The 22757-nt window shown below is 62.6% G+C and overlaps 1 protein-coding gene across 1 annotated transcript; it reads left to right on the forward strand.

Moving 5' to 3' along the window:
* Nucleotides 1-807: 807 nt before the first annotated feature.
* Nucleotides 808-22609, forward strand: ATP6V1B1 (ATPase H+ transporting V1 subunit B1). Its single transcript, XM_040582349.1, has 14 exons — nucleotides 808-880; nucleotides 12306-12361; nucleotides 13951-14049; nucleotides 15411-15504; nucleotides 17529-17606; nucleotides 17975-18114; nucleotides 19012-19113; nucleotides 19301-19398; nucleotides 20137-20260; nucleotides 20695-20845; nucleotides 21343-21425; nucleotides 21654-21758; nucleotides 22213-22342; nucleotides 22443-22609. Exons 1-14 carry the CDS (start codon nucleotides 808-810, stop codon nucleotides 22607-22609), a joined length of 1500 nt encoding a protein of 499 aa, XP_040438283.1.
* Nucleotides 22610-22757: the final 148 nt, after the last annotated feature.

Below are 22757 nucleotides of genomic sequence, written 5' to 3' on the forward strand. Positions count from 1 at the left end.
GTACTCGTCCCCGTCCCAGATGCAGCCTGACAACCCCCCATTACCCCTGGCACGAGGCTCCCTGCCCCCCCAGCCTGCCCCCAGCCCTGCCCTACCTCTGCACAGACCCACAGCCTGTGGTGGGCGGGGGGGGTGCAGACCCCTCCCCCCTACCTGTGCCCATAAACCCACCCGTACCCCAGCCCTCCCCCCAAACTGTCCCCACCTCTGCCCCTGCCCCTAATGCTGCCCCGAACTCCACTTTTACCCTTATCCCTGTCCCCACACCTGCCCCGACCTTGTCCCCATCCCTGTCCCCATCTCCATTCCATCCCATCCCCATCCTATTCCCATTCCCACTCCACCCCATCCCACCCCCCTCTCCATTCCCATCCCCATCTCATCTCATCGCATCCCCATTCCCATCCCCATCCCCATCCCCATTCCCATTCCCATTCCCATTCCCATTCCCATTCCCATTCCCATTCCCATTCCCATTCCCACCCTGTCCCACCCGCACCCCCATCTCACCCCATCTCCATTCCCATTCCCATTCCCATTCCCATTCCCATTCCCATTCCCATTCCCATTCCCACCCGCCCCCACCCCTTCCCACTCCGTTCCCCCCCCCCCCCCCCCCCCCGCCCCGTGCCCACCGCTCTCAGCCGCCCTTTCCCCGCCCGGCGCCCGGGTGCGGGGCTGGGGGCCCGGCCGCCGCGGGCCGGTCACGGCGCACGGGGCGCGGGCGGGGCCGGGCCGGGCCGGGCCGGGGGTACAAAGCGCCGTGTCGCCGCCGCCCGCCCCGCGCCGCCCCGCTGCACCCCGGCCATGGCCGCCGCGGCCGCCGCCCGCCAGCACGTCCTCGCCCTCGCCCGCCGCCCCAGCGGCAGCCCCCGGCTGAGTGAGTGCGGGGGGCTGGGGGGGCACGGGGGGGCGGCACGGCGGGGCGCGGCGTCCCTTTGCTTCCGAGCCGGGGAGGCGCACTGGGTGCGGTGGTGTGGTGGGGGCGGGTGGTGGCGGTGGGACAGGCAGGGATAGGTGGCAGGGGGGCACATAGGGACAGGTGGTGACACTGGGGCAGGCAGGGACAGGTGGTGGCAGTTGGGCAGGCAGGGACAGGTGGGTGACGCTGGGGCAGTCAGGGGTGGCAGGGATGGGTGGGTGGCAGTGGGGCAGGCAGGGGTGGCAGAGACTGGTGGGTGACACTGGGGCAGGCAGGGACAGGTGGTGGCAGTTGGGCAGGCGGGGACGGGTGGGTGATACTGGGGCAGGCAGGGATGGCAGGGATTGATGGGTGGCAGTGGGGCGGGCAGGTGGTGACACTGGGGCAGGCAGGGGCAGGTGGTGGCAGTGGGACAGGCAGGGATGGGTGGCTGGCAGTGGAGCAGGCAGGGATGGTTGCTGGCAGTGGGGCAAGCAGGGGTGGCAGAGATGGGTGGGTGGCCATGGGGCAGGCAAGGGTGGCAGGGACAGATGGGTGGCAGTGGAGCAGGCAGGGACCCTGGCTCTGGTGGCCCCCTATGGCCCCTACTTGCAGGCAGGGGTTCTGCCTTTGCTGCCAGGAGCAGGAGGGAGCACAGGGGCCATGTGGGTCTCAGGAGGGGCACAGGGGCTGTCGTGGGGTTGTCACCCATCCTGGGGTCTGCAGCTGCGGGGGCTGGCAAAGGTGTCGCAGACCCCCTGAGAGCTGTGGGGTGTGCGGTGGGCTGCGGCCGATCCCACAGTGGTGCTGGGGGGCACCGGGCAATGGAGCCCATCCTGACCTACTGCAGCGGGGGGTAAAATGGGATCAACGTCCTCCCCACCCACCCAGCTGCCTCTCCGTGTCCTCTCTGGGTGTCCACTGCCCTGGTGGCCCCCTCTACCCTGCCCCAAAATGGTGCAATGCTCCTGTCTGCAGGTGTGAGTGCCCCCGGGGTCAGCCGCGTGTGGGGGGAGTGGGGGGCATGACGAGGCGCCAGGGGACCCGGGCTTGCCAGGGAGGTGCTCGCCGAAAGCCATGTTTGCCGTGGCCTCCCAGCCCACTCGTGTGCTGGAGCCTGAGGCCGGCCACGTCCGTGTGTTTGTACTGCCAGGGCGGGTGCTGTGCCGTGCAGGTGTCCCCTGCGCAGCACCCATGGGTGCTGGCAGCTCTATCTGTCCCTGCATGCCCCACTCGCAGTGGTGCGGGGGTCCTGTGGGCAGCACTGGGCTGCTGGCACCCTCAGCCCACCCCCACAGGCTGCACCCCCCAGCCCAGCCCGACCTCATCGAGCCCACCAGCCCCACATCTTGGGGGTGGGGCGTGACTGCCCCCCCAGCGCCCTGGCCTGGAGCCCAGCAGGCTCTGAGGCATCAAGGACGTTTGCTTTGACCTTTGCGCCTTCACTCCCATCTCAGGATGGCTGCAGGGAGCTTTGCTGTCACCTCCTTGGTCCCAAACCGGGTGGCTCCGGGCTGGCACGGTCCCGGCTGCTCCCCCCGGCACGGCTGAGTGCAGCCGGCTCTGCCCAGCTACCTGCCCGTGTTTGCTGTCAACAGGGCGCTGGGAGCAGCCACCCGTGGGTGACTTCTGTCCAGTTTGCACTGGGTGACAGGCAGCCCTTGGCCGCAGGAGGGGCACTGGGGGGAGGGGGGCAGGGGGAGGACAAGCAGCCAAGGCTGGTTTTTGTCGCACGAGGGGCAGGTCCTACCCCCGTGCAGGCTCAGCGCACAGGCTCTCGCTGCTGCAGCCGCTTCTCGGTGCGCCCGTGGGAGGTTTGCTGGGCTGGGAGAGCAGCCGCCCCCATCACCTGCCCGGAGCGAAGCCCCCACAGAGCAGCCCCCCACGAGCTGCTCCGCAGTGGTACGGCCTCTCTGCCCCAGCCAGGAGGGGACAGGGACCGAGGGCTGGCACCCACGGGATGGTGGGTCATCGTCCCCACAGGGCGCAGCGTGTGGCCAGGCTCCTGTGGGGTCTCCATGGGCTCTCCCCTCCCTGCAGCTGTCAGCCTGGCATCCCGCATGCGGAGCCTGGCACGTGGCCCCTGTGCCCTTCCTGGCTTTTCAAGGCAAAAATGCCCATTTTCATTTTTCAAGGCAAAAAGTGCCTGCCATGACCCTGGCCGCTGTGCTTTGCCCCCCTGTCGCTGGGCTCCAGGAGCTGTATGGGCAGGGTCAGCTTTGCCAAGCTGGCTGTGCAGAGCCAGACCCCCAGCAGCCACATCCAGGCTGGGACAAAGTCCTGCCTGGGCTGTCCTGTCCCCACTGTATGTCAGAGGTGGGAGACGTGTGTGTGAGGGCTGTAACAAGGTGATGCTCTGCAGCCCCACGCACCGGGGGGCATGGGAGGAGGCCCCTGAGGCTGCCCCAAAAATGCACTGCAAGGTGAAGGTGAGGGTGGGAGCCAGGAGAAGGGTCCCCAGCAATGTGGGAGAGCTGCGGGGGGTACCTGGGGGTGACATTTGGAGCGGTCTTGGGGATGTATATCGAACACTGCCCCGTGCCAGGGAGGGCCCTGGTGTGTGCTGCTGCACCAGCTCCTCACCCTGTGTGCCCCACGGCAATGCCACAGCCTGTCCCCAGCCCCATCACTGGGTGCTCAGCGGCCCAGGGTGCCTGGGGTCCCAGCGTGGGGTCCTGATATGGGGTCCTGGCATGGCACTGGGCACGGCAGCAGCTACAACAAGCTCCAGCTCCAGCCCAGCACCGTGACCCACAGCCCAGCACCCAGCACTGGGGGGACCCGGGGGGCTGAGCCGAGCCGTGGGCAGGCAGGGCTGGCTGGCAGGAGTAGGCAGAGCGCTGCCTACACTGCTCTGCTGGGGCCAGCTCTCCTGAGAGGCAGAGGAGGTATTAGCAGCTGCTTCCCCGTGCTGCGAATCCATTAGCACAAGCGAGTGGAAGAAGCACTTATCACCTCCTGGCCTTTGGCTTGACCCATCTTTACAAAAAACAATGCAGCGAGCAATGCTGCTGCCCGCACGTGGACTCAGGGCCGCTGCCCACACGTGGGCTTGGGGCTGCTTCTGCAGAGTGGGGTGCCCCACGCCCTGCCCCATGGTGCACTTTGAACGTGGCAGGCATGGGCTGGGAGCAGCTGGAGGGCTGGTCTGCAAGGGGATGCTTGGATGGATGGATGGGTGGATGGATGGACACATGGATGGATGGATGGATGGATGGACGGATGTGTGGATGTTTGGATGGGTGGGTGGACATTTGGGTGTTTGGATGGATGGACACATGGATAGATGGATGTGTGGATGTTTGGGTGGATGGATGGATGGAGAAATCAGGCTGTTGCTGGCAGCAAGCCCAGTGACACAACAGCTGTGCCATGTGATTGCAGCCTGGCAAGGGGATTTTGGTAGGACACATCTTGGCTTCTCCTGTGCCATGTTCCAACCAGCCCTGTTAGACCCATCTCCTGCCAGGACTCTGCGCTGGGTCCAGGCGTGGTGCTAGCCCTGGGCTGCCCCAGGCAGGGGACAGTGCCTTTGGAAACTGTGGTTGGTCGGGTTTGGGACATGGCATTGCCCGCTGGGGACACGGGAAGCAGGAGAGGAGGAATCAAGGAGATCCCCAAGCCCTGGGCACCCCAGCACATCTCTCCATGGGGGCTGCTGGTGGGCAGGGGCTGGGTGCTGAGCCTCACAGGGCCACATCAGGCTGTGCTGCCAGCCCAGGTGCCCCCAGCCTCCGTGTGGGAGCTGTGGGGCGCTCAGGGGGGAGCGAGGGGCTCATAGGGCTCAGCACCAAAACACAGGATGGAGGAGAATTAAATTATCTGATCTCTTTGGTTTATCTGCCCTTAATATTCCCTGCCTTGCCCAGCAATTTGAATTCAGTTTCAGACCCGAGGTTGCTCGCTGGGAGAGCAACCCTGAACCACGGCGTGGCAGAGACTCAGTGGAGGAGCCCAAATTTATCTCCCTGAGAGCCTTGCGGAGGGTTCCCGGGAGCCCCAGCAGCTGCAGCAGAGCGCAGGGCTGCATGGCAAGGGCCGGGGAGGGCAGGGACAGTGGCATCATGGAGGGGCACCGCACAGGGGATGTAGCCTGGCCCTGTGGGGACCTGCAGGTGGAGGAGCCTGCAGAACATGTGAGCCCCATATACCCATTTCCTAAGTGAAACTGGATTTGTTTTGTACCGCCTTGTCCCTGGGCAGAGGGAGGTTGCTGGTGGTGGAGAGCTGGGCTTGCTGCTCCCACGGCCTTTTTCCCATCTCACAACTATCCAGCTCTGCCCTGCTCACCCTCCCTGGCACTGCCACCGTGGCATCGTGGTGCTGCAGATGGGAAGGTTGTGGATGACCCCAAGAAGATGCCGGCAGCCCCTTGCCCTCTGTGCTGGAGCTGCCGGACCGCTGGGAAGCAGAGCTGGGCTCGTGTCCTTGGCATGGCTGTAGGAGATGGCAGCTGCGGTGAGTCCATAGGGCTGGTGAGGGGGCTGGCGGGTTCCTGGGGGCTGCAGCCGTTGCGTGCCTGTGTCCTGCTGCTGGCCGAGCCTAGGCAGGTGGGTTCTGGCTCTTCCCCATCCTCCAGCCCCTGCCTGGAGGAGCCATCCATCCTCCCACCCCAGTAGTAGCATCGCCAGCACCCCATGGGCCATCCCAGGGGTGGGATCCTCTGCCCCATGGTGTGGCAGGATCCCCCAGCCCCACAGCTCTGGTCTCCATCACTTCTCCTTTCCCCTTGGGGCCATCTCCTCCCCTCAGCGTCTTGAAAGCCTTCGGCCCAGCTGATGCCTGCATCTCCTGCCCGGGGCTGGGGTTCAGCAGCCCTGCTCCTCACCGCCCGCCCCCCCAGCTCTGTTTTGTCTGATAGAAAATGCGACAGCAAGCCCAGCAAATTTTTTTTCTCTTTTTTTTTCTTTTTTTTTTTCCTTGGGTTGGCTTGTTTGGTTCACGCTTGGCTGGCCCTGCCATTCTTTGCCTTTCCTCACATGACATGCAGGTGTGTATGGGAACCCTTGGCCGCCGGGTCCTAATTAGTGGCATAGAGTGTGACCCCCCGCCGGGCTTTTCACCGGCTCTGCCGGGCTGGGGCAGGCCGGTGGGTTTGACAGCGCGGCACAAAGTGACACATGGCACAATGGGCAGGTTGTGGAGGGGGAAAGCGGTCACTTAGGGATTGTCGGAAAAGTCCCAGGATGGCTCCGGGCTGCCGCACTTATCATCGGTGCAGGATGAGGCTGCTGGGCAAATGCTGGGCTTTTGGGGGGCTCAGCGAGGGGTGTCTGGGGGGATGCTTGCCATGCCTGGAGGATGGGTCACCACTGCAGTGCTGGTGCCGGTGCTGGGCAGGGCTGAGCGGGATTTTGAGGTCAAAGTCACCTTCGAGGCCGTATTATTGCCCCATCCTGGAAGCTGGGCTGCAGCACCTCAGGTGTCAGCCTGGGCTGGTGTTTGGGTTAAAAATTAAGCACGCGTGTGACGAAATGGTGAGCAGCATCCAGGGAGGGATGCAGGATGCATCCAGCCTGATCGGGAGCAGCCATGGCCACCATGCCTTGTGCTGTGCGCACCCAGCCCCCTCTTCCCCGCGGGGTGTCTGCTGCCCGTCGCTGTGGGGTGCCAGGTCTGGGGCCACACGGTGGGACCCCCCCTCTGTGCCTGCCAGGTGTGAGCTGGGGGGATGCTGGGGACCCATCCTGATGCCCTGTAGTGGCTCTGGACGTGCTGAGACACCTTTTCATCCCCATCCTTGCTCTGGGCCAGAGGGGAGAGGATTTGGGGGATTTTTGGGCTGTTTATCAGTGCCGTTTGCTATCTTTACTCCAGCTTGGTTCCCCTTCAGCCCGTGCCATCCCGTGCTTCAGTCCACATGTGGGTCTGGGGGTGGGAGAGGGTGTTGGAGGTGCTGGTGGCCTCATGCAAACCCCAGGTCTGTAACTTGGGGTAGGGGGTGTGCAAAGTCCCTCAGGCAGCGAACAGGGATGAGCATCCCTCCTTGCACACCCAGTCCCAGGGGTCAAGACAACCATCGCCGGGCAGGGTTTGCCAGGCAAATTTGTCCAAAATCTGCCTCGATTGCTTGTGAAGAAGGTAATAACCTTGTGCAGTTCTCTGCCAGCCTCTGCGCGGCCAGGGCTGGAGGAGGACGGGGCAGGGCTGCATCCATCCCCTCGCTGCGGCAGGTGCCGGGACCACCACCCCACGGAGGCCGGGAGCGAGCCCCCCGCGCACTTTGGAGCAGAGCCCTAAGGCGTCCTGGGGCTGGGGGCGCCGGCAGCGATGCCCGGGCAGGGGCAGGGGGCTGGGGAGGGCAGGGCGGTGAGGGGGAGCAATTAGTGGCGGGTGTAGTTGGGTCGGGTCCTCTTTGTCACCGGGGGCCCTTCCCCCCCTCCGGCCGCCACGGTGGTTAGTAGTGCGTGAGTGTCAGGGCTAACAGAGATTGCATCTGACAGGAGCTGTGAATTTGGGGCTGGGGGTGTGGAAAGGCCAGGTTGAAAGACTTTTCTTTTCTCTTGGCCCCTCTCCCCCCGCCTCCCGTGCCCTCCCCCCCCCCGCTCCCCGGCCGTGCCCCCCGGCAGCCGGCCGGCCGCCGCAGCCCACCCACCCCGCCGCTCCTCCCCCCGCTTGTTCATAACAGCTCAACATCTTAATTATCTGAATTAGTGCTTTCCGGTAGCAGGGGCTCCCCCTCCTCTGCCCCGTCCCTCCCCATCCCTCTCTTCCTCTGCCTCCTTCTCCTCTTCGGTTCCCCTAGCCCTGGACCCCTTTGGTGGGCTGTCACTTGGTGTTACTGTCGTGATTTCCTTCTCTATCGTGATAGAGCCCTTTTGCACTGCAGGAGTGGGCACGGGTGAGGGGGCTGGAGCCATGCAACAAGTGCGAGGCAGGGTGGCACGGGTACCGGCACCCGCTTTTCCGGGGATGGCTGGGTTGGGGCAGGCAGGGGCTGGGGGCGAAGCCCTGGGGCTCCCTGCTTTGTGAAGCCAGGAGCTGCGCGTTCCTTGGTGGAACGTGGGATGCTTTGCAGAGAAATCCTTTGCAGGAGATTCATTTTTTCATAGCGTGGGCTGCAGTGTTGTCAGCACAGAGAGGCAAGCCAAACCAAAGGGAATCCCCCAGGTGGCTGGCGAGGCGAAGCCCCTCTGAGTTTTTTAATAGGCTTTTCAGTGGAAATGGTGAAGAACAGGGAATCATGGAGCAACGTTTTTTATCACCCCCCTGTTCATTTCTCCATGACCAAGCCTGGCCGTCCATCTGTCCATCCCCTGGAGGCCCAGTCTCCAAAAAGCCCTTTTTGGCTGGGAAGATGGCTAGGCACCAGGCCAGGCTGCCGGAGCTGCGGACCCTCCAGCTCTGGAGATCTTCATCCCCCTGGGACGGGACCCTGGGAGCAGCTCCAGGTGACCCTGCTTGGGCAGGGCTTGGACCAGGAGATCTCCAGAGGTCCCTGCCCACTGAGAGCAAGCCTGGATCATCATCTCTGAAGTCGGAGGTGACATTGCAGAGCAGTGTGGCCAAGCTTGGACTCTTGGGTTACATTTCTCCCTCTGTATTGGAGATGCTGGTGATGTTGCCACCACCCCACAACCCATTCCCAAAACAAAGTCATGGTGGGGGAAGAAGGGGAGCCAACGACAGCAGAGGGCAGCTCCTCTGCAAACAGACTGGTGTAGCTGGAGAGGAGCATGACGGAAAGGCAGCGCTGAGACCCTGCACTGCCAGGGACCCTCATGAGTCTGGGCTGGGGAGCCTTCCCTGCCTCAGTTTCCCCATGAGGAAATGAGAGGAATAGCGCTTCCCTCCCTGAGTGATGGCTGGAGGGCAAATATATATGCATATATGTTAGTTAAAGATAGGTAGATTGGATAGGTGGGTGGATGCAGAGCTGAATGAGTGGGTGGGTGGATAGATGGGAGGATGGATGGGAGGATAGGCAGAGAGCTTGGCCAGTGATCCAGTGTCGCAGCCACAGTGGCCCAAGTGGTGCTGCCAGAGGGTCCGATGCCCTTGGTGGGAGGAGACAGCCTCGTGCAGTGGAAGGGAAGCCAGGAGGGTCCCGAGGGGGCTGGCAGTCATCAGGGCTGGGTCAGAGACCACCATGCTTGGGAGAGAGGGATGAGCCCTGTCGCCCTGTCCCATGTGGGTGGCTCTCCAGCAGCTGGAGCTGCAGAGAAGATGCAGGGAGAGAAGAAAAGAGCCCAACAAAACCTCCCGGGGGAAGGGAAGCAGGAGAGGCGGTGGTGGATATTTTGTGAAGGAGCTGGAAGGGGAAATAAAAGGCAGAATGGTCACTTTGGGAATAAAGGAGACAAAAGGCGAGGAGGTTGGTGGCAGAGAGCCGGCTCTGGGTGTGCCAGCCCCCCAGGCTGCTGAATGGACGACAGCAGGAACTGAGTGTAATTGGGTAACGGAAAGAAGGCTAATTAGCTAATTAGCTTGAGAAGTGGGCCCATGTGAAACTTGTGAGGTTCAACAAGGCCAAATGTAAGGTCCTGCACCTGACTTAAGGCCATCTCTGGTATCCGTGCAGGCTGGGGATGGAGGGAGAGAAAGCAGCCCTACCCAGAAGGACCCATGGGTGCTGATGGATGAGAAGCTGGGCATGACCCAGCACTGTGCGCTCGCAGCCCAGAGAGCCACCCGTGCCCTGGGCTGCATCCCCTGCAGCGTGGCCGGCTGGGCGAGGGAGGGGGCTCTGCCCCTCTGCCCTGCTCTGGTGAGACCCCCCTGCAGCGCTGCCTCCAGCTGGGGGGTCCTCAGCACAGGAGAGATGCGGAGCTGTTGGAGCGGGGTCAGAGGGGACCACGGGGATGGTCAGAGGCTGGAGCAGCTCTGCTGTGGGGACAGGCTGGGAGAGCTGGGGGGGTTCAGCCTGGAGAAGGGAAGGCTGCGGGGAGACCTCAGAGCACCTCCCAGTACCTAAAGGGGCTGCAAGAAAGCTGGAGGGGCTTTTCACAAGGGTAACTAGGGATAGGACAAGGGGGAATGGCTTTAAACTGAAGGAGGATAGATTTAGATCAGATATTAGGAAGAAATTCTTTGCCATGAGGGTGGCAAGGCACTGGCACAGGCTGCCCAGAGCAGCTGTGGATGCCCCATCCCTGGCAGTGTCCAAGGCCAGGCTGGACGAGGATTGGAGCAACCTGGGCCGGGGGGGGACACGGGACTGGGTGGGCTGTAAGGTCCTTTCCAACCCAAACCATGCTGTGATTCTAATTGCAGAAATGGCAGGGATTACTGGCACCTGCACTGGGGCTGGGTGAGGGAAGCTGAGTGCTGGGGCCCTGGCTGTGCTGCTGGGGGTGGCCCTGCGCTGGGCTGTGGGGTGGCCTGGGATTGGTGCTCCCAGATGTGGGATGCAGCCAGCAAGGGGCAAATAGGGCCTGACCCCTAGAAATGAAGTTCTTGTGGCTGGTCCGGCTTGGCTGCTTAACACATGTGCAGGGCTGGCTCCAGCACCGGTGCTGGCATCACCAGAAGGGTAGCTGGGATGCTGCAGTGTAGGGACCCGCATCCCACTGCCCTGGACCACCCATCCCTGCAGCTGGTGGGAGGGAGGCTGGCAAGCTCACCAGCTGGCCCAGCCTCTCCAATCCTATTAGGATCATGAGCAAATCAGAGAACCTGGTGTGAGAAGAGAGGGCAGGGGGATGAAAGGGCCCAGTGGGGTCAGCAAAGCAAGGCCCTGCCATGGCAGGCATTACAGCATTTGACACATTGGTGAAATGATCAGGGACCTGCAATTGCCTGGGAAGCTGCTCCCAACCCTTGCATTCCCCATCCCTGGGGACCTGCCTCCTCTTGCTGGGCTTCATCCCTATTTGTCATCCTTGGGCTTTACATCCCAGGAGCTTCCCTGCCCTACAGTTATCCCCAGGGTCTTTGTAGTCACTTTGGAGAAATTGCATCCCCAGCACCCTTGTTTCCTTGGCTGAATGCAGCGCAGTCCCTGGCGCCGAGGTCTCATCCTAAACTGTGGGACCCCAGGCAGTGCCACTTTGCACCCTGCTGGCAGGACCAGGCAGGATGCTCGGAACTTGCCTGAGTGGTGGTGGCTCTGGAAGTCTGTCCTCCAGCCCAGCAGCATCCAGCTAGGGTTGTCCATCCCAGGTCTCCCCTGGGGACAAGAGGTGACTGTGGTGAGGGGGGCAGCTCTGCTGATGCACTGCTGGCGGAAGGGCAGTGGGAGATGACAGGGCTGTGCCCGTTGCACAGCATCTGGGGTGCTGTCTGTGCCTGTGGGTTGTGGAGGGTGTGTGGGCTGTGCTGTAACAACGGGGCTGGGTGGTGGAGGGAACGGGGCGGAGGCTGCTGTGGGCATGGGATGGACGAGGAAAAGCCTGGTGGAGATGGGGATGCCCTGCTGGGAAGGGAGCTGGGATCTGCAGGAGCTACTGGAGTGGCCAGCACCTTGCCAGGGCTGCTGTGCCACCGGGATAGGGCTGCTGAAGGTTGGGAAGCTCTCCTGGTGCTGCTGGATGAGGGGGGTTTGAGCCAGGGAAGCTGGGGGACAGGGGGACGTTGCTCATCCTGGATCCAAAACCTGCTGGTTGTGGTGGCATCCCTGATTGTGGCGTCCCTGCCCGGCACATGGGGGACCTTATGAAGGCGATGCAGCCCCCAGGCTGGCTGCTGTGCAGCCACTGGCACGATGGCAGGAGCCACTGTGGAGCACAGCCATGCAACGGCATGGGGAGGGGCACGGACCTAATCCTGCCTTCACTGTGCCACAGGCAGCATTTGGTGAAGGATGGCAGCGGCGGGGTGCGAACCGGTGTCTATTGCGGTCTGGGTGGGGCTGAGGGAGGCACCAGGGTCTCCCTGCGTGAGGGGGGGGGTCCCATAGTGGGAAAAGGAGGGAGTGACAGGCCAGTTTTGGGGTGGAAACTGCCTGCCCCTATCTGTGCTGCCAATGGCCCCAAGCCCCTCTCTGCCTGGGTGGGATGTGGCTCTTGCAACTTGTTAATATGTATTTTCCACAAAAGGGCTTTTTATTATGTTTTTTAAAAGCAAAATCTTGGTGTAAGGAAAAACTGTGCGTGGAAAAGCAGAATGTTGACTTGGAGAAAGTCTTTCAGTTTGCTGGTAGGGGCAGGCTGCTGCTGCCTTGCTCCTGGCTTTGTGTCCTTCCTTCCTGCACATTTTTTTCTACCTAAGTTTTTTATATGAACTGAAATAAAATTATTTTAGTAAAAGTGACATTTCCTGCAGGATGGATCTTCTGGGTCTCAAGTTTAGCAGCTGCTTGGTCTGTAGCTAGGATAAGGGATGGGATAGCAGGAATGGATGGTGCTGAGGTGGAACAGAACCTGCCCTGCTGGTGCTGTGGCCCCCCAGCCCCCGTGGTTTGGGGGTGGCAATGCTGGGAGCATCCCCTTCTCCGGGGGCTGATGGTGTGTCCTTCCCCCCACAGCCTACCAGACGGTGTGTGGGGTCAACGGGCCTCTGGTGGTGCTGGACAATGTGAAGGTAGGACCCCATCTGCCGATGGGTGACAAGGGGACCCCTTGATAGTGTCACTTTGGGCTGTGCGGGGACCACCGTGCTGTCCCTGCCCGGGCCTGACTGCCAGACCCCGTCCCGGGCGGGGAGGGTGCAACGGGGGAGCGTGTCCCTGTCCCCTCTCCCTTGTCCCCTGTCCCCTGGGCTGTCCCCTCCTCTCTGGGGTCCGTCAGCCAGCTCCGAGCTCCCTCCTCTGGACGCGGCCGGCAGCAGAGCCCGTGTGCCAGCCCGCACACGTGTGTGGGCGTGCAAGCGTGTGTGCTGGCGTGTGCACGGACATGGGACGCGTGTGAGCGCACGGGTGGCCGTGTGTGTGCGCTCTGCCTGGGCACCCTGCACTTGCGCCGTGTCCCCCCACACCCAGGCACCTGCTGTCCCCCTGCCTGGGCTCCAGCTCCTGTGCCTTGTCCCCTGTCCCTCTGCCCAAGCTCTGGCTCCCATCCCTTGTCCCCTGTGCCCCTGCTTTAGTGCAGCTCCTGTCCCAGCCCGAGCTCTGGCTCCTGTCCCCTGTGCCCTTGCCTGAGCCCTGGCTCCAACAGGGGAGCCTGCTCTGAGCGAGACCACCACACAAACCCTGTCTCAGCCCATGTCCCCAGCACCAGGTGTCACCTTGGTGGCACCCTGCCTGTCCCTGCTCCAGGAGCAGGGCCTGTGCTCACTTGGGTGGGCGTTGGGCATCTCAGCATCGCTGCATGGCCTTGCCAGCTGGGACCCTCCGAGGGGCTTTGTTAGCTGGTGGCTCATTTCTATGGCCCCTTCCACACCGAGCCTGGCAGGATGGAAATTAATAAGCTCAATTAAAGAGCATGACCGTGGTGGGTGTTTCCTTCACTTTGTTGTCCTTTATGCAAAGGTCTTTACAGAAGAATTAAAGTCCAAAGTTCACAGAGCTGGAGCCAGCCCCGGTAGCTGGGAGCAGGGAGGAGGAGGAGGAAGAGAGCACAGGGTGTGCTGGGCAGGCACGCTCAGGGAGTGAGCCCCCTTGAACATTGTCCCCAGAGCAGGACGTATCCCTCAGCCAAGGGGCTGCTGAGAAGTCCCCTCCATCTGCCCTGGGGGTCCCAGCTGGGTGGGAAGGCTGGGGAGGTTGGTTGGTGTCCTTGGGGGGCTGCAGCCCTTGTCCCTCAGAGATGCCACCGACTCCGGGGGGGTTTACCCAGGGCTGTGGATGTGCTTTGGCAGGCTCTCAGAGATGCTGCTTTATGCAGGTGATGGGTCTGCCTGCTTCTGGTATGGAGAGGGGGTTGAGTTTGTTAGCTGTCAGGCTTGGGGGGGGCCTGAAAGCACCCCTGGCAGGAGGGGGCTGTTGGGGAAACTGAGGCATGGAGCAGTGCCACAGCCTGGAGCATGCTCCGGGATGGGGCAGGGGCATCAGCCACTGAATCCCCCCCTGCCAGTGCTGGGTGGCTGCAGAGAGCATGGACCCCCCAACCATTTCAGGGGAAACTGAGGCAGCACTGGCAGGCAGGGCTGGTGGGCAGGGTCTGCAAGGGGTGGCCTGGAGTGGAGGGAGAGAAGCCGCCTGCACCCATCTCACACCAGCCCTGTCCCTACAGTTTGCCCAGTATGCTGAGATCGTGAACTTCATGCTGCCCAATGGCACCCGCCGCAGCGGGCAGGTCCTGGAGGTGATGGGCTCCAAAGCCATCGTCCAGGTGAGCCCAGCGTGGCAGGGATGTGGTGGGATGGGGGACACACTGGGATAGCATGGCTCAGGGGTCTGTCCCAGGGGTCTGCCTCCTTCCAGCCGTGGCTGCTGCAGCCAGCACAGCCTTGCTGGGCTCTTGTCCCAGCTCTCTGGTGTCCTGGGACAGGCAATGTCCTGCTGTGCAGCTCCTGGCTGGCCCATGGCCCTTTGGCTGGAGCAGAGGGAGCTGTGCCGGGGCTGGTGGTGTGGCACCAGTGGGGATAGAGCTGGTGCCTGCTCAGGGCAGGAGTATCTGGGTGCCAAAGGCAAAATGATGACATCTGTGCAACTTCAGCAAGATGCTGGGGCCAGATGTGGGCATGACCCTGTGCTGGGTCTCCATCCTGCTGTGCCCATCCTCCCCTCGCTTGAGCTGCCCACCCAGCTCCCCTCCCCGTGTCCGTGCCAGGGAGAGCCTGCCTGGGTGATGCCGCAGTGATGGGACCCCCCATCCCTTATCCCTACATCTTCCCCACTGACCTCCTTGTGCTGACCCCCCCAACCGTCCTGCCACCAGACCCCTGTGGGACCAGGACCGGCAGTGGGTTCCTGGGGTGCTGCCCCCCAAAACCAGGGCAGCCAAGCAGTGGGGTTTCACCGTGAGCACTGGGGCTGTTTGGGGCTATCTTGCCCAATTAGCTGGGGTCCTCTCCCACCCAGGTCCCCCCCCCAACCAGCCAGCCCAGGGCTCCGGGGTGGCTGCACAGCTGCAAGCCACCAAACTTCGCTCCTCTAATGCCGCCCGGACCTCTGCAGCGCCCTTTTAATCCTATTAGGGAGTCAGCCTCGGGAGGAAAAACAAGAGGAAAAAAGGAGCCTTTTGCAGAAGCAGCTTTGCTGGGGGCTGACCTGCACGCACCTGCACACACCCAGCTCCTGCGGCCATCACCTGCCCTCGTGCCTGCTGGCATCCCTGCCAGCTGGCTGCCCCTGGCTTTCCCAAGCCCGCCCTTCTCCCAGGGGCCACATGGCTCTAATTAAAGCAGCGATCTGGAGGTTAATTAATACAAATGGTGTCAAATATTATACCAATCAAAATGCCTTGGGTTTCCCTGCCTGAGGCCCTTCTTGCCGTGCTCATTGCATTTGCAAGAGTGTGGTCCCCCCTCCCCTGCCTCCCCCACGCCAGAGCCCCTCAGCAGGGAGTTTTCTTAACCCTGGGGTCTCTCACCCTCTTTTATCACCTCTCCCTGATGAGTTTTTCGGGTGAGTGCAGATCACATCACCTCCCCATGGAGAGCCTTGCTGCCCCTGAGCCCCATGGCCCTCTGTGCCTGCTAATCCCAGCTAATTGCCACCCACCTGCCTCTTGCCCTGGGGTCTCCACAGGTGTTTGAAGGAACATCTGGGATCGATGCCAAGAAGACCTCCTGCGAGTTTACTGGGGACATCCTCCGGACCCCAGTTTCTGAGGACATGCTGGGTAAGCCCAGCCAGCCGCTGAGCCCCGATACACCTCGGTGCATACATGGTGGGGTATCCAAGTGCAGGCAGCCAGAGGGGTCTGGGGGTCTTGAGTTTAGCTCTCTGCTGCCTAGGGGCTGAGCACATTCCTGGGCATGCTCTCTGCTCCTGGGAGAGTCACATCCAGTGTGGAGAGATGGTGACCCTTGTACAGGGCTAAAACATCCCCCGGGGCCCACTCTGCCCAGTTATCCCAGGAGAAAAAGCTTGGGCTGCACTGGAAGAAGATTTCCCAGGTGAGGAGAGGCAGATTTTTGCCCATGGTCATGCCACTAGGGCTCTCATTACCTTGGCTTTAGGAGAGCAGCATCTTCCCAGTCTCTGCTGAGCCCTGAGATCTGCCCAGGTGTGAGCACAAAAAGGGGACCTGCCACCCCTGTCCCCACAGGGTCATCCACCTGGGCAGAGCTGGGTGCTGGCAGACCCCCCCAGCCCCAAGCAGACTCCCCTGGGGCCGTTCAAGTTCAGCCGCAGGGCCTTGGTTCCCCCTCCCCAGATCCTGAGGGATTCTACAGCCCCCAAAGCAGCCCCGGGGACTCGCAGGGGTTGCAGCCGGTGACAGCGGTCACTCAGGGTCCCGACAGAGGGATGTGGGCTGACGCACGGCGTCGCTCCCCGGTTGGGAGCCGAGTGTCTCCTGCAATCTCCTTCCCATCTCCGCCGGCAGCGCAGAGCCCGGCCAGAGCCCTGCCTGCAAAGGGCAGCGGAAAGGGCAGCCTGGCTGCGAGCGGGCGGGTGTCGAGCACGGTACGGCAGCGCACGGTGACGGCCGGACAGGTCCCGGCTCCCCGGCAGCGGGGAGGGAGGCCCCTGCTCCTTCCCCAGGCGGGGTCCCCCTGTCCCCACACGGGACCCGTCCCTGAGTCCTCCCAGGAGGGGCTAGGGGTGGGCAGAGGTACGCGGAGTCCATCCCAAGCTGGTCCCGCTGTCCCTCCGAGCCTTCCCGCCCTGTCTCGGGGGGGTTCACCTGGGGGTCTCCCAGGTGCTCGGCTGCATCACCCCTTCCCTCCCCTCTGCCCTGCTTTGTGTCGCGGCGCTGAGTTCGGTGGCTGCACGCCGGCAAGATGTGGGTGCCCAGCGAGCACCAAGGTTACTGACCTTTCATGCTCTGTGCCTCCGCGCCCCGGCCCCGCCGTCAGCTTGATCTGCTCTGACACGGCGATGCTTCCCCGGCCCGTGGGGACCTCGAGAAAGTCCCGTGGGGGCGGCAGCAGCGGGCGGGGGTGCCGGGGGGGCTGCGGAGCCGGCACACCGCCTTTGCCGCTATCGATCCTGCAGCTCGGAGCTGGTCGATGAGGCTGAGCACGAGCTCAGCAGCTCTCTGGGAGCCTTGTACCCCCTCCCCAGGGCTGGTATGTGGGGGGGGTCTTGGTGTCACCCCACCTTCACGGGACCCGGGAACCCCATGGGGGAGGTGATGGAGGCTTGGATGGCATGGGGAGGTCTCTGGGGATGTGGCTCTGTGTGCTGGCATCTTGCTGTGGTGTCACCCAGCCCTTGGGTGACATGGTCCCTGCCTGCCCCAAGCAGTGATGTGGGCACACCTTGTCCCCTGGCACAGGGACTGGGGATGCCTGCAGCCACCTCAGGTGCAAAGTCCTCTGCTCCTCAGCCACAGCCACCCAGCACCCACGTCCCCTCTGGGGCACCCCAGGCAGCTGGGATGTCCTGTGGCACCCATAGGTGCCCTCCGTGCCCTCCATTTCCCAGGTTTCCCCACAGCTGGGGGTACTCAGGAGGGGCAGGATAGCCCCCAGGTGCCCCTGCACGCTATGGGGGGCTTGCAGGGAGACTTCAGCAGACCTTCGGTCTCGGAAGCACTGCTGACTGTCCCAGCACTGCCTGCAGCAGCACAGGGCACCGGGAGCCGGATGGAAACCCTGCCCTGCAGCCACGGAGCAGGCAGCTGCCCGCTTGCAGGGCTGGGTGCCCCCCCTCAGCTGGTGCCTTCAGCCAGGGACCTCTGAAGCTCTCTCCTTGCAGGTCGGGTCTTCAACGGCTCTGCCAAACCCATCGACAGCGGTCCCCCAGTGATGGCCGAGGACTTCTTGGACATTAATGGTGACAACTCTGGGCACGGCGTTGCTTTGCCAGCTTCTTTTACCAGCTGCAGGCAATGAGGGTCTTGGGGACAGTCTGGATCTGGGGATCACGCTGTGCCCTCATGGCTGGAGCATCCCCATGGTGCCGTCCCCATGCCACTCCCAGGGGGGTCCATCCATGCCCACTGGAGTGCCCTGGGTGGGGGTATGGGTGCAGGGGTGGTGGCTGGTAAGCCCATCCCACCCCAGGGCTGGTGCTGGGTGATCGCACTGCTCCAAGAGCCTGCTCCTTCCTTATCTCCAGAAGTTCATGCCTAATTTTTGGCACCAACCGGGGCGATTCCCCCATTTTGGGGTACCCTGTGGGTGCCTAATTTCCTGCTCCAGGCCAGCCCATCAACCCCCACGGCCGCATCTACCCCGAGGAGATGATCCAGACAGGGATCTCGCCCATCGATGTGATGAACAGCATCGCCCGGGGCCAGAAGATCCCCATCTTCTCTGCTGCCGGGCTCCCCCACAATGAGGTGGGTCCTCATGGGGTGCTAAGCTGCTGATGCAGCCCTGGCAGCAGGTGGAGGATGAGGATGAAGGAGGCAGTGTGGGGGGATTTGGGAGGGCTGGAGCCTGTCTTCTGTGTTTTAACTCCTCTCCCCACTGTGCTCTGGTTCTCTGCTTGCCATGACGGGGCCAGACCCACCTTTTGTGGTGGCTGTTGTGTTCCCTGAGTGCCCCCAGCCATGCAGGGTGATGGGCTGGTGCATGTGGGAGAAGGGAAGCTCACGTTATCTTGTGCCTCAGTTTCCCCATCTGCACAGCGAGGGGTAAAGCAAACCCTGGCGTGGCAAGAGCTGCACTGGCGGCAAGGCAGAGGTGATCCAGGCTGGTGTGGGGTGCCTGAGCCAGTGGGGCAGGGGGCTGCACATCACCTCGTGGCCCCACAAGCATGGCTGTACCAGGGGCAGGCAGGGCAGGAGGCAGTGGAGATAACCAGCCTGATCCATAGGCGCACCAGCGTGGTGGGTGGGCAGTGCTGCCCTGACCCCCTCAACACAGACGGTGGTGCGATGGGGTGGAAAACCATCCCTGACAGATCGGGAGTGACACAGGAGGGTGACCATGGTCAAGTCAGGGCCCAGCACAACGGGCACAGTGCCATGGCAAGGGGGCACGGCTGGCTTGGGGTGGAGGGGCTGGACCCCACTCCCCCTTGACCTGTGGGGCTGGGTGGGCAGCTGGGGGTGCTGATGCCTCTCCAGGGATGACCTCTTCTCCGCTGGTTTCTATTCGTCCTATCTCCGTCCCCTGCCCTTTGCTGCTGTGGGGCTGTATCCTGGTCCCAGGGGGGCCGTGGCCCCTCCAGTGGGGGGACTTGGCTATGGGCACTGGCCCTGTGCTGCCCGCCTGTCTCTGTCCTGCTGCAGATTGCTGCACAGATCTGCCGGCAAGCTGGGCTGGTGAAGAAGTCCAAGGACGTGATGGACTACCATGATGACAACTTTGCCATCGTCTTCGCTGCCATGGGGGTGAGTTAGTCCCAGGACAGCACAGCCCAGCCGACCTCAGCAAAGCCTGCTGAGGAGCCCAGACTGCATGGAACATGTAGGCAGCCTGGCTGCCGCCTCCCTGTTGCTGCCACGGCAAAGCCTGCCTCAGTTTCCCCGTGCATGAAGCTGCCCTGCTCTTGCTGACCAGCCTCTCCCACCTGGGCAGGTGAACATGGAGACAGCTCGCTTCTTCAAGTCGGACTTTGAGGAGAACGGCTCCATGGAGAATGTGTGCCTCTTCCTCAACCTGGCCAATGACCCCACGTGAGTCAGCCCTGGGGCTCTGGCATGCAGTTCTCCTCTCCTTTTCTCCTTTCTCCTCTCTGTTTCTCCTTTCTCCTCTTCTTCGTTTCTCCTTTCTCCTCTTCCTCGTTTCTCCCTTCTCCTCTCTCCCCACTGAGGATCTGATGCATCTCAGGTGGATCAGGGTGCAGAGCCTGGTGCTGGGTGCAGCTGGGGGTCATTAGGGTCCTGCTGTGTGTGGGACCCCCAGAGGCTGCGGGTCCCTCTGCTCCCCAGCGGTCAGCCCTGCTTCTGGGTGCTGCAAGCTCTGCACTGAGTAGCAGAGAGGGGCTGCAGAAGTGTGTGTGTGTGGCACATCTTGCACGGTGCTGAGTCCCTTGGGCTCCTCCCTGTGCCCTCCTGGCACCCCCAAAGCTGCCGCTGTGATGGGATGGGGAGCAGCCTCCAGTGCAGCTCAGTGCGGGGCACTGGGGAGTACAGGGGGGTGCACACAGGCTGGGAGGGGCAGCTGGCACTGAACCCAGCCAGTGTTTGGTCCCCATGTTTTCCTCCAGTGGCTGGGAGCCGATGCCTGGGTGGGCAGTGGGTGCCTCCCTCCTCCTCCTCCATGGCCATTGCCTGGTCCCAGCGCAGGGACCCCGAGAGCTGGGGTCCCTCCTCTGGGCATCCTTGCCAACATGCTGCAGCCTGCTGGGCTCTAGGGATGCTCTGTCAGGGTGGAATTGGGATCTGGGGGTGCCCACGCTGTCTCCCTTGCAGGATTGAGCGGATCATAACACCCCGCCTGGCCCTGACCACTGCTGAGTTCCTCGCCTACCAGTGCGAGAAACACGTGCTGGTGATCCTGACAGACATGAGCTCCTACGCCGAGGCCCTGCGGGAGGTCAGCACATGTCCCCGGGATCCGCCCCAGTGTCCTCCCTGTGTGGCAGGGGATGAGGACTGCCCACTTGGGCTGCCCGGGATGCTTGGGGTGTTTGGGATGCTTAGGGTGCTGGGGGTGTCCAGGGTGCTTGGGGTGCTGGGGGTACCCAGGGTGCTCAGGGTGCCTGGGCTTCCAGGGTACTTGCAGTGTTTCACATGCTTGGAGTGCTCAGGGTGCCTGGGATGCTTGGGGTGTTTGGGGTGCTGAGGAGTGCTCAGAATGCTTGGGGTGTCTGGTATGCTCAGGGTGCTGGGGATGCCTTGGGGTGCTCAGGGTGCCCAGGACACCTGGGGTGTCCAGGATACTTGGGCCACTTGGGATGCCTGAGGTGCTGGGGGTACCTGGGGTGCCTGAGCCCCCCCAGCACTAATGGCAGCTCCCCTGCCCCGCAGGTGTCAGCAGCCAGGGAGGAGGTGCCCGGCCGCCGCGGCTTCCCTGGCTACATGTACACCGACCTGGCCACCATCTACGAGCGGGCCGGGCGTGTGGAGGGCAGGAATGGCTCCATCACGCAGATCCCCATCCTGACCATGCCCAACGATGGTTAGCAGCCCGGGGGGGACATGGCACATGGCGTTGGGAAGCCACAGGGCGGGGAAATCCCAAATTGTTCTGTTTTACCACATGCTGGGGGAGATTGTAGGATCTGTCAGGGTAGCAAAGCTTGCTGGGATGATTTACGGTTATTTCCGTGCCTCCCCCAACCCCACCCCCCCCGTGAGTTGTCCCTCTGGCCCCCCAGCTGGAGCAGAGCACTGGGTTTCAGCCAAAGGGTGTAGCTGGGGGCTCACACTTGAGGGGTGTGGAGGAGGGTGATGCGTAGGCATGGGCATAGGGGTGCACACACACGCAAGCCTAAACCAGGTGGGTCTCTGCCTGGCAATGGGGGGAACTGGCTCTTGCTCACAACCACAGGCTGGTGCAGCTTCCCTGGGGCCACGCTGCACCGCTCAGCCCCAGCGTGGGGCACAGCCATGTCCCCTGCCCGGCTGAACAGCCAGACCCGCTTTTGGGGCTCACACCATCCTGCCTCCCCTTAGACATCACCCACCCCATCCCCGACCTGACGGGCTTCATCACTGAGGGGCAGATCTACGTTGACCGGCAGCTCCACAACAGGCAGGTTCGTTCCCGTGCCCCTGCCTGGCTCCGTGCTGTGGCGGAGTGGGGATGGATCTGGCACCACTGTCCCCCTCCCCGGTGTTGGATGGGGCTGGAAACCACCTGAGAGCACCAGGATGGGGGTGCCAAGGGCAGGGGGGAGTCCGAAGTGGGGGCAGCAGTCCCCTTGCCAATACCCAACAGTGCTGGCAGTGGGCAAATGTGTGTGTGGGTCCCCCTCTTCCTGCAGATCTACCCCCCCATCAATGTACTGCCCTCCCTCTCCCGCCTGATGAAGTCGGCCATTGGGGAGGGCATGACCAGGAAGGACCACGGGGATGTGTCCAACCAGCTGGTAAGGGCTGGGCTGGGGGGTGGGGAACCGTGATGTGCAGTGTGGGAAATGGAATCATCTGTCCCTCCAGAGCCCTCCTGCCCCTCCCTGGGGCTGAGATTGTGGTGCTTTTGGTCATGACAGATATGAGCACTTATTCCTGTCACCTCCTTGACATAAGGGAGAATTTAGGTAAGGGGGTGGGATGCTTTACCCTTGGAAGTGGAAAATCCAGGGGATGCAAAGCCCCAAAGCACAGCTGGAGCCGTAGCTTGTCCTACTGCAAGAAACTCAGGCTGACAGCAAGCTGGATTGTTTTATATGTATATATATATATAATATATATACACATACAGAATTATATGTATGCTGCTCCTGGAGCTGGTCAGGGGAGAGGCTGTGCTGCTGCCCGTGCTTTGCCTGCCCGGTAGGTTGCACAGTGTCTGTCTGTCCTGACGCCCTGTCTGTCCCACAGTACGCCTGCTACGCCATCGGGAGGGATGTGCAGGCGATGAAGGCGGTGGTGGGGGAAGAGGCGCTCTCGCCCGATGACTTGCTTTACCTGGAGTTCCTGCAGAAGTTCGAGAAGCAGTTCATCACCCAGGGTGAGGCGGGTGGCTGGACCCCAGCCCCCAGCCGAGCGGTGGTTTGGGGGTTGGACCAGACCCCCAGCATGTCCTTGCTCCTGCCTGCTTTTCTTCCCAGGTCCCTACGAGAACCGGACCATCTTTGAGTCCCTGGACATCGGTTGGCAGCTGCTGCGCATCTTCCCCAAGCAGTTGCTCAAGCGCATCCCTGAGAGCATCCTGGCCGAGTACTACCCGCGTGATGCCAAAGCACCGGGCCAGGGGCCAGCCAGCACGGCCCTCTAACCCCTGAGCTCTGGGCTGAGCTGGTCAGCTCTGGGGAGCAGCCCTGTGTCCCTGAAACCATCCACAGGTCCCTCCTGTGGGGCTGCTGAGCAGGTGCAGAGGGCTGTGGGTCCTTGGCACCAGCATCCCAAAACGGTCAGAAACCTTC

Source organism: Falco naumanni, chromosome 1 (genome assembly GCF_017639655.2).
Source record: "Falco naumanni isolate bFalNau1 chromosome 1, bFalNau1.pat, whole genome shotgun sequence".
NCBI classification, from domain to species: Eukaryota; Metazoa; Chordata; class Aves; order Falconiformes; family Falconidae; genus Falco; species Falco naumanni.

What these genes read in the sequence shown, in the direction of transcription:
- ATP6V1B1 (XM_040582349.1), top strand. Translation starts at nt 808, where the DNA reads ATGGCCGCCGCGGCCGCCGCCCGCCAGCACGTCCTCGCCCTCGCCCGC. An exon ending in AACCTGGCCAATGACCCCAC is followed by an intron (nt 19,399 to 20,136) that starts GTGAGTCAGCCC and finishes TCTCCCTTGCAG; the next exon opens with GATTGAGCGGATCATAACAC. An exon ending in GAAGCAGTTCATCACCCAGG is followed by an intron (nt 22,343 to 22,442) that starts GTGAGGCGGGTG and finishes TTTTCTTCCCAG; the next exon opens with GTCCCTACGAGAACCGGACC.